This window comes from Athene noctua, chromosome 1, assembly GCF_965140245.1.
Source record: "Athene noctua chromosome 1, bAthNoc1.hap1.1, whole genome shotgun sequence".
NCBI lineage: Eukaryota > Metazoa > Chordata > Aves > Strigiformes > Strigidae > Athene > Athene noctua.
In genome coordinates, this window is record NC_134037.1 from 233,420,749 (window position 1) to 233,436,444 (window position 15,696).

Below are 15,696 nucleotides of genomic sequence, written 5' to 3' on the forward strand. Positions count from 1 at the left end.
CTTGAGTCTTCTGTTCTTTTAGATATCCTGGTTCTTTGCAATGCAACTCTTGATGACTGTCACTCTTCATCTATTCGTTCCAGAATATTTTCTTTGGATATCCCATATTTTGAGAGTTGCCTCCGTGCAACTAATACAAAATCTCAGTGGTTTTCCTCAGACTTCTGTTTTATCAGATTGAAGTAGAGTATTTTTTTCCCTGCAGTGTTCTTACCCTGTAAATAATTCTTTGGTACTTTAACAGACCCACTAATTCTCCGATTCCTTTTGATTCCCGCTTCCAGTTCACCTTTACTTGGGGCTTAGTTGTTTAATATTTTATTATGACATTAATAGAACACTATAAAAAGCAGGATTAACTAACCAAAAGTAAGAATTACATCAAAATTAGAGATGTACCAGGAGAGAAGAAGTTACAGTAAATTTTTAATAACGGTTGGAAAAAACACTTTTCCCACCAACCATGTACTCAATATTGAACAGTTTATTCAAAGTATTAGAAAATAAAAGAAACACATTTAAGTAGAAGAGTAAAAAGACTGAAAGTTTACACAAATTAACAGCAACTGAAAACATGATTGGAAGGTAAGCCATTCTGTTAATTTAATGATAGCAGCTGCTGTCGATTTCTTTACACCTGACATAAAAATTCATTTTACACAGCAAGTAGGAACAGACCGAGAGGAAAAAAAAAGAATGCTGTTAATACCTGCAGAAGCAAAAATGATTTTTCACAAATAAAAACTTTTAATCATTATTCGTACGAAAATGGGTCTTAAAAAACATGATGCAGGAATACACTGGTGCTATTGTTACACAGATGCAGGGTCACACTACCAACTCTGCCCCTATTTGTTTGTAACATCAGGAACAGATAAAACAATTAAAAAATAAGTAACTTCTGATATTTGATGGTATAGGATTGCAGAAATATGATTAGAAAAAGAGAACAATAATGAATTAATTTTTTGCAAAATCCAGAAGTGAGCAGTTGGGATGACTGATGAGTATGTGAGGAGGAAGGCAAAATGAACCAGCACAACAGTAACTGCATGGTCTCATCAAAAGCAAATTTGGGAAGAACAACTAAAGTCAAGATGCATGTGAACAATGGATATGAATACATGTTGGGGGAAAAAAATCACAGATGATTGGAACAACGGTTAACGCACTTTCTTGGTAATAATCAAAGAGTCTGCACTGTTATTAAATATCTGTTTATCAGTATTTATAACATATTTTAGTCTGAAGGATTTATAAAATCTCTGGGAACCAAAAGACCAGAAAGGGCTTTAAAATTGCAAAATAATACAATTGTTAAGACATTTCACAATAAATATGCCATATGCTATGTACAAAATGATCAGTTCGTTAAAGCATTTTAAATATTACAAGTCACCATGATCAGGTTTCTAGGACACACTGCCCAATTGCTACTGAGGGATTCTGGAGTTCTGCAAACTCCATTCTTACCCTAACAGGAGAGGACGACTCCTCTGTACTTCGTTTCTGTGGCTCTGCCTCAACGTCTTGACGTTTGTTCTTCATTCTTTCCCGAAGATCTCCAGTGGGTCTTTCTGGTGACCTGTATAATACAGAAACATAATATAACCAGTTCTATGGGACTATTTTTAAAGGAATATAAACTGTCTTTTAATTATTTTTTTTATTAGTATATACAGAAGGATCTAAACCTCCCACCCAAAAGCAAAGTAGGTGAATAAAAAAAAATATTCCATTCTAATGGGCTTAAGCATTCTAAAAAAACAACTCTTCCAAAACATTCAGGAAGACTTGACTCTAAGAAGAAAAATTACTTGTATGTATTTACAGCATGACACAGTTACTACTCTAGCTCAGCTTCAGGTGATCCTACCCAGAACACAATCTTTTTTCTGAAAATCATGCAAATGTGTTTCACAATCACTCCTACCAAGTCTTTCAAGATATCTTTATATTCTCCATGTTCTAAGCTGCACCGATTTTAATATATCTAATACATATTTTTAGTATATATATAAATACAATTAATGCAGAGTCAAACTACTGTGGGATAGCAATGATAGTCACACAGAAGAACAACTCTGAATATGGATGAAGAGATAATATGACCTAGGTGCTATCCGTCCATGACCTTGGGGAGACTCCCATACAAAAAGACACTGTTGCAAGACCATGCACCAGAACAGAAATCCACTCTTGGAGGCTTCCTCCATTTTCCATCTTGCAATAACATAATTACTTCATTATTTAGCAAAATATTGGATGAACTCTACTAGTCATGCAACGTTAAGGTATATTTTCTGTAAAAGGTATTTCTGTGATGTGGGAAGGGAGGGGGAACATCCTACACTATCACAAGACATCTATATAATTTTGTCACCTCTTAGTATGTATTCACAAGTTCATTTATCCTTTATGGCTTAAGAGAGAAAAACCCTTGCATTCAAACAAGTTCCTAAGTAAAGGGGATATAGCAGCTGCTTCACTTGATCTTTCAGTTCAAGAAAACAAATTTTCTCTCCATATAAATCTGGCCTGATACCAAGTTTGGTACTTCTTTGATGGCTGTTTGTCATTATAGATTATTCTGTGAAATGGTTGAATGAAAGTACTGGATCTGCACCTATGAATTTACACTAAAAATCACAGATACTGATGCTGCCTTAGTTGATTAGAGAGTTATACATAATATTTGCACAATGAAATTTGCATTTGTTTTGTTTTTCAGACTGAATTAGGGTTTCCATTTAGAAAGTGTTGTTTCTCCCACCCTTTCTCTGTCACATAATACACAAAGGGTAAATTGCCTTTCACAGTTTATGCATACAAAAATCTACATTAATATGATTTCATTTTCAACCTGTGCATATTTGAAAAACAGCAACTGGTTTCCACTTCCTCTTTTGCAATGTTACCTATATTTAACTCTTTAAACTATGTCATAAGGTTAAGTGACTTAGGATCTAAGCAGAGAAAGCCCAGTGACTGTTCTCATTTTTAAATGCATTTAATTCTTCATGAAGTTGTAAATACAGGTCAATCTAGATCAGAGGAAAGGTACAAAACAGTAGCGTGCTGCTTCTTTCAGCATGATGAAGAATCAAATCATATCCAGCATACAAATATAAACCAGTTATCTTCTTTGCATGCATGATTATATCATCTTTAAAGTGCCTGGCTTTAGCAAAGATGATGACTCAAGGTATTTTTTTCCCCTCCCCCATCTTAGAGAATTCCTTTGCATTACCAAAACTCTCTGAAGCATTCCAGCCATCAGCTACCTCAAAAAACAAACTATCTTTCAACATTAAAGAGGCAATTCAATGCCTTAATTTTTAATATTATTTCAGCTATGATAGAAAGGATTTGGATTTGTGAAACAGAAAATTAAAAGGCAAAAAGATTATAGATAACGTACTAGTAACACTACTCCTCAAGAAAAACAATTTGAGGAAAAACCCCAGCAGCTGAAGAAGAAAGAGAATTTACACTGAATGCAGCTCATGGACTTTCTAGAGACATTGGATATTTTAATACTTTTTTTTTTTTTTAAAGCTATATGCTGGGCTGAAAAAACATCCAAACCATTTCACCCTCAATACCTTTTTCAGTATGGGAGGGCGGAAAAAACCCTTATTTTGTTAAAACGTTATTCAAATTTACTTAAAGATTACAAAAGTAATCAAGAAATAACAGAAGTGAAAAAATCTGCAGCTTCAGGGTAGGGTTTGTTGGTGGTTTTTTGTTTGGTTTTGTTGTTTTGAGGTGGGGGGGTTTTCAGCTTTAGAACACTGGAGTGAAGTCATGGTAAACCACCCTACCCCTCCTTCCCCAAAAAACATAACTCCCAAAAAGAGCTAATAAAATGAGACTGAAAATGTGTCAATTTTAAGAAATAATTACTCATGAAACTGTGACAAAAAATTACTTTGGCTTAAAGCACAGAATAACAAGCTTGTCTACTAACTGATTTTTCTTTCAGGTACACCACAATTTTAGTTTTTTACACAATGGATTCTTTTTTACATAACTTTCCCTCTGCTCCCCCTCCAAAAGGGATCTTTGGTTAGTCCTTGCAATGCACACTGCTGAATTTCAATAGCTAACTACAATTTCACCTCTACAGTTTAAGATGATGTGGCTAGATTGCAACTGGTAGAACCCTTCACGTAAAAGGTTCCACAGCATTGTCCCTGTACACTGAAAGAAAAATACTCAATGAAAAATTTCTCTTTATTGACTTAATATTTTGTCCTGGGCCCACCTTTTAAATAAGGCCTAAAATGCAGAATTTCATTATTCCAGTTTTAAGCACTGAAGTTAAACAATTTTTAAACTGCATTATTTCCTCGAACAGTTCAGTTCTCCATATTCAGCAGCTTGGTTAGGAAATGCACGTTCGTAACAGCATCTCCATTTTCTTCTGTACCTCTTACAGTGTCAGAACAACTACCTAGCTGTGCTGGGTTTGTGTGAGTGGCAAGGTTTCTGGTAGCAGGGGGAGGAGACTACAGCAGTGGCCCCTGTGAGAAGCTTCTCAAAGGTTCCCCAGCTCCAGGTTGGACCCACCTCTGTCCAAGGCCAGGCCAATTGGTGACAGTGGCTGCACCTCTGTGATAACGTATTTAAGAAGGGGAACCTGGGAAGAGGAGTTGCAGTTGTGAGGATGAGTTGTGATGTCTATGCGAACAGCTGAAGAAAGGAATCAGGGGTGGTGAGCTGGTGCAGAGCTTCCCTGTACCCTGTGGTAAGACACAGGGCTGCCTTCCTGCCACCATGGGGGTCTACAGTGGAGCAGATGCCCACCTGCAGCCTATGGAGGACTCCACTCCAGACCAGGTGACTGTGCCCAAAGAAGGCCAGGACTCTGTGGGAAGAAGAGGTCCCCACGGGCTGTAGTTCAGTGTTGGGAGGACTGCAACAAATGGGGGTGAACCCACACCAGAGCAGCTTGGGAAATGCTGCAGCCCATGGGAGGAAAAAGTTGGGAGAAGTTTGTGGAGGACTGTCTCTTGTGAGAGGGATCATGCTGGAGCAGGAGAGGAATGTGAGGAGTTCCCTCTACCCTGAGGAGGAAGAAGCAGCCGGACTGACTGCACCTCCCGTTCCTTGCTCCCTGCACCACTAGGGAGGATGATGTAGAGATATCGGGAGAAAAACTGAGCCTGGAAAGAAGGGAGGGGGGGTTGGGAGGTGTTTTTAAGATGTGGTAATGCTTCTCACTGTCCTACTCTGTCTGTTAAGTGGTGGTGGTAATTTCTTAATTAAATTTATAGTCTTTTTTCTTCCCCTAATGAGTCTGTCTTTTGCCCAAGACCTAATGGGTGACTGTAATGGGTATGCCACCCCTCCCTGTCCTTATCTCAATTCCAGAGCCTTTTGGTTTATTTTCTCCCTCCCAGCACTGGAGAGAAAGGGGGGGGAGCAAGTGAGTAGCTGCATGGTGCTCAGTTGCCTTCTGGGCTCAAAATAGCAACAGCCACACATTACAACACACCTAGCTGAGAATATCTCTGTGTGTGTCTGTGTGTGCACACACACACGCATGTAATAGGCAGATGACAATTACTAGTGTATAATGTACATATAACTGAATGCTCATGAAAACACTGCCCCATTTTTCAGTTCCCCATACAACAATATTTGAACCCTACAAAATCCATACATTCTTACCTATTATTACTGTTGGTTTGGTTTTTAAATCCAGTGTAATGATCCAGCATGAAGAGGATCAGACATGCTAAGAGAGGAACGCTACAACAGCACAGATCCTGACAATAATGTAAGAGAACAAGCAGGTCACTGCCAAGCAGCTAACCATCAATCTGTGAGTGGAGCAAGAGAGCAAAATTCCTTGTGAGATAGCATGTTAACACACAGATCTTTCCTCATTAGCTTCTCCTTACTTCAGACGCCTGGAAAACTGGCAGATCTATTACTGAATTCTTAACATTTTCATCAGGAAAGCTTTATATGTAAAAACATGCTAAGTTTTATTTTTATAATAGCAAGATTAAAATTCATGCTGTGAGAGGCAGCATTAATGTTGAAACAGGGTTATAATGAAACGAGATTTAAAAGGTTTTTTTCACACTTTAGAGTCAAGTTTTCCTACTGTCTGGTGATGTTCTGAACTATGGGAGGCGTTATGGTCAGATGAAACCATTAACAATGAGATTTATTTCAGATAGGTATGAAATTGAAGGGGCAAGACAGAAAGGCAGTAAGACATGCTATGTCCTACCAAACTGCTGGAAAAGCAGACAAAAGACTTCGCCAGCAGGTCTGGCTGAACACATGTAGACATGCCACCATCATGTTGTCTCAGATACTTCAACAAGAGTATTGCCTGAACTGAACTGATGTGGGAGCAGCATTACCTTGGCTTGCAAGAAGCCAATAAAACTGCACTCCAAGTACCTGGATAACATTTGTAAAAATCTCTGTAATGTTAAATGGCATGAAAATGCCAACATTTTATTATGTACATAAAACAGCTTTTTCTGTGCCTGGCCAAGAGCTATTAAGTAGAAACTTCTGCAGACAAGGATGCTTTTTTCATTTGTCTGTTTTGGTGTGTGTGCATGAGTGGGTAGGTAGGGGCTTCCTCCCCTTACGTTTTTAAGAACACCTTTATTAAATGTTGAATCTATCAGGTAGAGCAGCAAGATTTGACCTTTGACTTTTTCATACAGTCCTAGTAAAAAAAAGTTAGCAATAAAAAGTAAATCAACATTATTCTTAAATGTCAGTCGTGACAGTGAAGCAGAAACACAGCTTTAATCATTAAAAGAAATGTCACTTTTCTTCAAATGACCAAGCAGAACTATGCACTGAGTGTTCCAAACACTGAAAGCAAGGAGAAAGCGACATTCTAAGAGCTTTAAAATTTAATCTCTGACAGTAAATCACTCCTTTTTCCCATTTGGAACATTCAGTACAGAACACAGTAAAATCTTTTACAGACCAAAAGAAACATTAAACTCAGTGGTCTATTTTGTATCCCAGATGCTACCACCTTAGAAGCAATGGAAGATCAAACAAGCACAGTCAAGATCATCCTGAGAGTACGCCATGGGAACAGGAAAAAGAACCAGAAACAGAACCCTAACCTCATGCCAACCTTCCTATTGTTGCTTTGCACTTTGATGCTTCAGTGTGGCCATTCATAATCTAGAGGTAACATTGACATTACTGTAGCATTATGAAGCACAGTTTGTAAAATGTGAAGCCTTTATACAAAGAGATACTACGCTAAAACTATACTATCTTTTTGTCCTTTATAGCAAGAATATTGCAAACTTACTGCCACATTTAGTTTCAGTTAAGTAAGGTGTTATGCCACACAAAGGACAGTCAAAAACCAAGAAGCAGATAATAAAAAAATACTCTCTTCTGAAAAATGAAGTAACTTTTTGGATCTCCTCCTACGATAGAGGATATCTGTTCTATCAGACAGAAAAAGTCACAAAACTATGTTTTGAAGAGAAGTGTTTTCTCACAACAGGAGAGGTAGGATAGACACCTTGTTCATCAAACAATATAGCGAAGGCAGAAGGGCTGCAAGTATGTGAGTACTGCTGCAAGTAGTTGCAAACCAGCATTTTAGTACAGGACAGAAAGGCGTATCAGAAGCTGCAGTGACACTATGCCAAGAAGAATATTAATGTACTTGAACTTCCCATTTCAAGTAATATAAGAAGTTAATCTGCATCCAGCGGACTCTGTTCATTTTTTAAAGCTACATACACACAAAAATACGGGGAAAACCCACTGCAAGTTGCTAAATTGTTTCAAGCAGCTTCACAATGCAATTGGTTATTGATAAAACATACCATTAGGCACACCACAGCATTTCAATTTTTTTTTATAAAAACAGACATAGTTGCAAAAGCTATTTTCCTACAGCATGTGAAGAATTCAAAGTGAGTTCTTGATTTACCTTCTATAACTGCTGCTATAGCCTTTACCTCGTGGTGAAGGGCCATGTACGAATCTACATGTGTTCCCATAGAGGCAGTTGCCAGTCTTCAGCCAGTTACGGCACTGTGTCTAAGAGACAGACATTACTGGGTGAATTTCACACTCATTTCTGGAAATACCATTGGTGTGAGTGTGGCAAAACAAACAAATGACTCCACAATAACTCCCATTTATCTGCAATTTCTGTCTACCAGTAACAGAACTAATTAAAAAAAAAATCAACAATGAGCATCAGGTCTGGCAGAGAAAAATGTAGGTTGGTGGAAATACTATTAATATGTACAGTACTACTGCTCCTCTCCAGAAGCTGGGACAACACACGTTATTTGAAAATTCTAGCATTAGTATTTTGAACATCTATGCGTTAAGGAGTTCTTTTCACCTTTACTAACATTAGTGACATCTGAGTATTTGGTATTTGTGAGCTACTCTTTCCCACCACCTAAATCCTGGAAAAGAAGATGCTAGGGTGGGGAGGAAAAGAAGAACACTTTGACAACTCACCTCTGCAGTACTTCCAGTGCTGGGTCCAAGCCTTTCAAACACACTGGGTCTTCGGGATGTGCTATCGGATATGGTCTTGGTATTTTCCACTGTGACCTTCCTTCTAATTTTTGACATTTTGTACTACTTCAACCAAAAAAAAAAGCAAAACTGTAAAATCCTTCAGTTTGGGGCTATTGACACTGAACTCACATGAATAAAATAGTATGATATACGTTGCAAGAGTTGCTGCAGAGGTGATGAAGAAAGAAAAAGTCGTCACAAATGAGTGAAATGTATCTTGTAACAAGGAATGCCTCTGATTTTAAATAGTCAGCTGAACACCAGTAATGATAATTTTTCATTTGATTTTATGACCTGCTTTGGATTCTTCAGCTTCCCTTTGGGAAAGATCATATGACATGTTATTCATTTAGGTAGCAAACACCACACAGAACGGATGCTTTCCTTTGTCATGTATTTTTTGTGCATGAGCTTAAGTGACTTCAAAAGAAAACAATCTTTAATGTTACTTCACCAGCCTCTCAGAAACAGGTTTTGACCACTACAAATGGCTGCCATTTTCAGAAACACATCTCCAAAAATGAGAGCTCCATTTTCTTCCCCACTTTGTTGTGTGTGACAACCTACTGAACACCTTGATATCATCCACAGTCTGTGTTTGTTACTAGTTTGCATCCTACAACTATTTGGAACCACTTCAGTTTAGAAAAAAAACAAAAACCCCACAAAAGTGATACACTTCTTAAGCTTATAAAAAAGTAATGCCTTTTCATTAAGAAAAAAATAGATTTTAAAGCAAATACAGCTTTATAAGTTTGATAAATAAGAAGTCATAATTTATCTTACCTGATAAAGGAAGGAGTTATTGAATATAGAAAGAAAACCATATTAAAAAAAAAAAGGAAGATACATATTTAGCACTAGAGACATGTTGTGGAAAAAGGTCAAAATGGGATCCAAAAACTATTCTCCATTCTTAAAACGCTACTTGATCTACACAGAAATAAAATCAATTTGGGAAAATCTGCCAGTTGCTGGACAATTTATAAACACCTCAAAAACCCACCTCTTTGTTGTACCGCAAAGTGCCATTCTAGAGCTCATTAGTCAGTATAACATGATTAGCCAAACACTAATCTCCTACCCTTCTGCTGTCTCTTTTGCTCCTATCCACATGTCACTGCATTTAGTACACGCACACTTAAGCTGATTTCTCATACACAAACGACAAAAAGCGCATCCATAAAAATCAGAATCCTACAAATTTAAACTAACACCCACCAGATTAGATTAACACAAATTTTCACTGCTCTGATCAGCAATATGTTCCCATAGCATTCAGATTGGAAGGTTCCCTTCCACAGCAGAAAAATGTGTAATGTATAAATGTGGACAAATGTACATCAAACCTAATACTGCTGTAACTTACATTTTACAGTTGATACTTTGATAATACCTGGTTTTCCCCCTTGGAGCTTGGTGAAGCTTCATTAACTGAATCCTATGGTTATTTCAATGACAAGACCTCCATAGAAGTCTGACAGCTGTGCACCTTCTATAAACAAAACTCTGTGCTGAAGCTGTGGCTAAGACTTCAGGTCCTTTATAAACAGAAGAAAGCTTACACCATGTACTTGACAGGATTCTCAGCTCAGCTCTACAACTACTTCTCCAAACCTTTGATTATCTGAAAAATTTTATCTCAAAGTAAGGTTCAGATAACCAAGATGCTCACCAAGATGCTCAGAGAGGGTAGAAGTTAACCATGTGGTGTATACCAGACATTAAAAACAATGGTTAACATTAATTAGTGGAAGCAGACAGTGGAACAGTAGAATTTGCCAGTAGTAGGAAATTATCTGGGTTAGTAAAAACTGTGGAGAATAGAGATTTCCAGAAAGATCTAATTGAGTTAGAAATTGAGTAATACAACAGCAGATGAAATGCAAATAAATACAATGTAATGCACACAAGGAGAAATGATTTTATCTAAATACTTGATGAGTTTAAATTAGTCCAGTCTTCTGAGAAAAATAATTAGGAGTCATTGTGGACAGCTCAATGTGCAGCAGTAGTTATAAAGTCTGACAGGATAAACCATTAAAGTTAGAAAGCAAAACAATACCACATCTCACCTAGCTGAGCACCCTTCCATTTCAGGGTTTTTTTCCCCCAACTGTATTTCCAAAAAAACCCCACTGAATTTGTAAGGTTTCATGCAGCTACATCCTTTAATAGAGGATACAAAAATCGACTGACATATGCAAAAGCATTTTTAATACGACAACCATACACCAAATACTGAATTTGGTTCAAATATTTACATTAAAAAGAGCCATATCTGAAATAAAAAGGGTTAGAAGAACGGCACTGGCAATGGCATTGGGAGAGGGTTCAACACATGAAGGACAGATAAAATGAGTGCATCTAATACGTAAGTACAGTACACACTGACATGATAGCAGTATACAAATACAAAAAAATTTACATTCATTTTGCCTCCTAATTTGAATGTCCTTTTATTTTCAAAGAAACAGAGGCAAAACTTTTTAAAATGTTACTTTTTACCCAGCAGCAAATAGTACCTTCTCAGAATTAACTTCTGTAGGAAGTTATGATGATGACTAGCCTTAAAAGGATAGTTACAAACATGAAGAGGATGAAGGGGGTAACATCATCATAACTGAACAGATAATTTCATTTCAACTACCTACTTCCCTATATTTTGGCCAATAATTTCCTATAAGGAAACAAAGAGAACATCATCCAACCCTGAATCTTCTAGGGTTTGTAAAACACCCTATTTTAAATAAATTAAAAACTTGGAATGTAAAACAAAAAAAAACGTACTGTTTCAGGTAGCATTCTGTTAATTCTGTCCTTACATTCTGACCCATATCCACCGGTTTGCAATTATGAACAGATACTTTATAACATAAGAGATATTTCATGAGAAATTATTCTAAATAAACAAAACCAGCATGCTGTGACTGCACAGCATATTACTTTCTGTATGCACATACTATCACATGAGGGTCTCTCTCCTGCAACCAGAACTGCATGAGGCTTCACTGTTAAGTGCACATAGCTATTACACAGGCTGCAGAATTAAGAGTCCAGACATATTATTCAGAGACAAAATTTCACTATGTCAAACATTACATTTGAGAGACTGTATCTGAAAACACAGTCAGTCCCATTTACATTCTTCAAAGACCAAGCAAGTTGGAAAAATAGACTATTTAAAACAATATTGCAGTTGAAATCTCAGATGCATAACAGCGGTTTTATATCACTGACGAGCTTCCTTGCTTATAAACAAGTAATGAGAGGAAAAAAATTAAGTCTTTCATTTCCAGATTCTTCAGACTGCACATTAATGGATAATCAAGAACAATTTAAATGGAACATCTCATAAAAATGCCTATAACTTGCTCGATTTCCCCACATTTTCATCTTACTTTGCTTTACCCTTGATGATCACAGTCCTGCTATCTGTCCCACACTGAGGGCCAGTGCAATGATTTTCCTATCCATCAAATGCTTGTGTCTGAACTACCATCTCCTTATCATGTGGATTAAACAACACTGAGTACCAGTATGGACTCAGTCTTGAGCATTCATATTTCAACATTTCAAATAATTACTACCATGGGTTTCTTTAAAAAAGTTTCTAAGTAGAAAATTATGTGCTTGTCTATTTCAGGCAGATGACATTGCATTCCTAAATCCACTTAGGGGCACTGAAGTGTCTGCAACTTCTGAAACAGCTTACTACCACTAAGTGAAATTAATTTTATACTCCTAAAATAAATTCTACACCTAAGGCTTTAACTGTAAAGTATCACTTTGCCACATAAATAAGATCCACAGGAATCATTATTAATAAATTAGAAATATTTTAACACTACAATAACTCACAGATACATCTATGTTATTCTTGAAATGGAGTGACTTTTCCATGGTGAGAGACAATCTGTTAATGACACTAATTATACTACCACTTGAAGTAAAATATATCTCCAAGTGTTATTTCATTAATAAATCTAAAATGTAGACAGACTTGAGAGAAGCGAGTATAGCTAGTGGGCACTAACCAAGTAACTGAAATCATTGAAGCATGATATGATCAACACAATATTCAGTGCAATTCTATATTTATTTTATCAGTACTCCTACATTTTGGTGTCAAGCATGCTTAACATTTTTCTTCAATAGAAGTATGATATTACATAAGCCACAATCAAGAGAAACACATCTGAAATACCCACTTTTCTGTTACAAAAACCTAATCCAGTCCTCTGCAAAAATTAAATCCTGCTTCTACAGGAAAACTAGAAACTGAGATTTAACAGAACAAAAGCAAAGTTCATAAAAAACTGAGGAGATAAAAAATCTTTTTGAGAATTCCAAGACTTCACTAGTAAGTAAGCAAGTCAATGTTTGTGCATGCATACGTGCACACCACGCACAGGCTAAACATTATCACTTAAGAAAATCCTACCTGTGAAGTGATAAATAATATGCCATTTAAAATAATAAGCAAAGTTTTAATTTTAAAATCCTACAGCAATTCAGATAAAAACTGATTATAACACTCTAGGATAAACTAAATACCTGTTGACAACTAAATAACAGCTTAGAAAGAGGAAAATGTTGGTGCTTCCCTTCACTTTTACAAATGAAGAGCTTTTACCTGAAAAGGTTTTGTTGTCGATTACAATGTTAACGTTTCCATGTAACAGTACTAATAAAATAGAGTTTTTTGAAGGAGCTCCACAGGTTTACTACCTAAAAATAATGCTAAAAATAGTAAAACGCATTGTTAAGCAACTTTCAAAAAAAATAGTCAAATACCGGTTGCACATTTATGCAATGTCAGTCTAACACTCTTCAACTCACACAGAGAAGCCTGTTTGACAGAAAACTAGAAATTATTCTAAGTTTACTTTAACAACTCCATGCTGTTAACCCATCACCATATTAACTTGAACCTATCCCTCTAATTTAACACATGGTATTTCTCTATTAGTTGTGATAAGCAACTGCTAATTATGTTCTCACAAGTTAAAATCATGGTTGGCTTTCTACATGTAAATAAATTAAAACATCAGGCCCTAGTATCACAAAGGAAAAAGTATACAGTATTCCATATCTTGTCTAACAAAGTCCTAATACTCAAGTTTCACCAGACTAAGGGACAGTCTATACAGACCGGTGCGGACAGATCCAAGCTCTCTCAGCCTTCATATCAAGTTTGTTGGACACACGTTATCTCCAATCTGTAAACTGGATCACCACATTAGCATGTTATCACACTTGAGCACACATGCTGAGAAGCGGGATGTATTATCTCGGGCACTGCCACGTATAGCCACACTTCTATAGTTTTCTGGTACACGCAGTTCACAGGCTGGGTCTGTCCACTCCCCTCTGCACAGAGGCACCGTGTTTCATCACCACAGCAAGATCCCTTGAGGTCCTGGTTGCTAACCCACTATCTGTCACAATCTGATCTTCAAACGATCTTGTAGAAAGTCGACAAGAAATCAGTGGTGGAGTGAGAATCCAGCAGAGAAGTCAAAGGTGAGGACCTATGCAGACCATCCGTAACACTAACCCAACATGCCAAGTCTACAAGTTCTGGAAGGGATGGGAGTTAGCTGTAGCCACTATCTAAAGAAATGGTGATAGGCGAATTGATACCAGCCATATTAGCAGCTCCTCTAAGCGCAAAAAGTAGAAACTATTTTACTACCAGAAAGTGTGAGAAGAGCCCCACTGAAGTGGAAAAGGCCCCACAAAGAGGGAAGATCCACGTACGTGGGGCGGCAGGCTCCAGCACGGCCACCGACTGATGGAACCGCACCCCGAGCAAACGGCTGGATGGCCGACACCGCCAGGCGCGAACCCGCGGCCCCCCCCCGCTCCCCTCCTCGGGGCGCCCCCGGGACTCGCCCCAGCCTCACACCGTGCTGGGCTGCGGCCCAGCCCCACAGCTCCGCCCCGAAGGCCGAGCGCCCCCGAGCCCTGTCGCCCCCGGGCCAGGGCGGGGCGGAAGGAGCGCGGGGGCCCGCCCCGCCCCCCCCTTCTCCTCCCCTCCCGGCCTTCCCCTCCCTCACCCCCCTCCCCTCCCCTCCGCGCCCCCGGCCGCACCGCCGCACTCACCTGCTCCTTCCGCTGCCGCGCCGCTCCCCGCCGCCTCCTCCGCCGCCGCCCGGGGCGGAGAGGGTGGGAGGGGGCGAGGGGGGAGTCCGTCCTCCCGGGCCTGAGCGCGGAGCGACACGGAGAGGAAGACGAGGAGCGCCACCCGCTCCCGCAGCCCAACGGCGCCCGCCGCTCCCGCCCTGCCCCCGCGCGCCGGGGCCGCTGGGTAACCGCCGCCGCCACCGCCGCGCGCGCCCTTCCCGGCGGCCCTCGCGCCGCCCGCCGCGCCGCCGCCGCCGCTGGTGATGACGTCGAGGTGGGGGAGGGCAGCGGCGGCGGGCCGGGCGGAAGCGGCAGCGCCGCCATCTTGGGGGAGGGCGGGGAAGGCGGGCGGGCGCGCCGCCTCCCCCCGCCCCGCGCGGGCCTGCCCGCCTGCTCCCCTCGCCAGTTTGGGCAGGGCTGTGGCCGGGCCGGCAGTCGGCGGGGCTGGCGCTCCTCGGCAGCTTTGGGCATGCCGGGGGCGTTTGCCCGGACGCCGTGGGTGTGCCAGTCCCGTTTGTCGGCCTGGGCCCATCAGGGCTGTGGGGATGATAAACAGCGTAGCGGAGGTGCAGAAGAGAACCATGGAATGGTTTGGGTCGGAAGGGACCTTTAAAAATCACCATAGGCCTAGGTTGTGCTGCCCAAACCCTTTGCCACAGGATAAACAAGTTTAGCCAGCTAACTAGCAGAGAGGAGCCTGTGGGCAGCTCCCACTTGGTATTAATGATTTGGCCACTGTGTGTCATTGCCATTAAATGTCTAGTGTTTGACAGTAGAAACAATGAATTGGGTTGTTGTCTTAGAAGGAAATCCTGTAACAGCTCAAATGATCAAAATGGGGAAATCTTTTGTGTATGTGATCTGCCCAGCATGCCACGTGTCAGTGAGAGGTGTGTTCAATGTTACATCACCTGAAGTTCCCACTATCTAGAGGAATCTAACATTATCTATCCTATTTTCCCCTTACAGTGTAGGTATTTCCCCTTCCTGTTGTAGGTATAGGTATATAAGTAT

At 39.7% G+C, this 15,696-nt stretch overlaps 1 protein-coding gene across 6 annotated transcripts in view; it reads right to left on the reverse strand.

The window, feature by feature from the left end:
* Positions 1-14,891, reverse strand: part of ZC3H13 (zinc finger CCCH-type containing 13) — a 49,534-nt gene extending 34,643 nt beyond the window's left edge. For 2 of the 6 annotated variants that reach the window (XM_074912834.1, XM_074912835.1), the window contains exons 1-4: positions 14,662-14,764; positions 8,491-8,616; positions 7,946-8,055; positions 1,474-1,585 (exon numbers count right to left, since the gene is read on the reverse strand). In XM_074912834.1, the coding sequence (XP_074768935.1) occupies positions 1,474-1,585; positions 7,946-8,055; positions 8,491-8,607 (339 nt within the window). In that variant the 5' untranslated portion in view covers positions 8,608-8,616; positions 14,662-14,764. Of the gene's footprint in view, positions 1-1,473; positions 1,586-7,945; positions 8,056-8,490; positions 8,617-14,661 lie in introns of those variants that run through there. The other 4 variants (XM_074912838.1, XM_074912836.1, XM_074912837.1 and 1 more) reach the window with 4 other exon arrangements.
* Between the last annotated feature and the right edge of the window lie 805 nt (positions 14,892-15,696).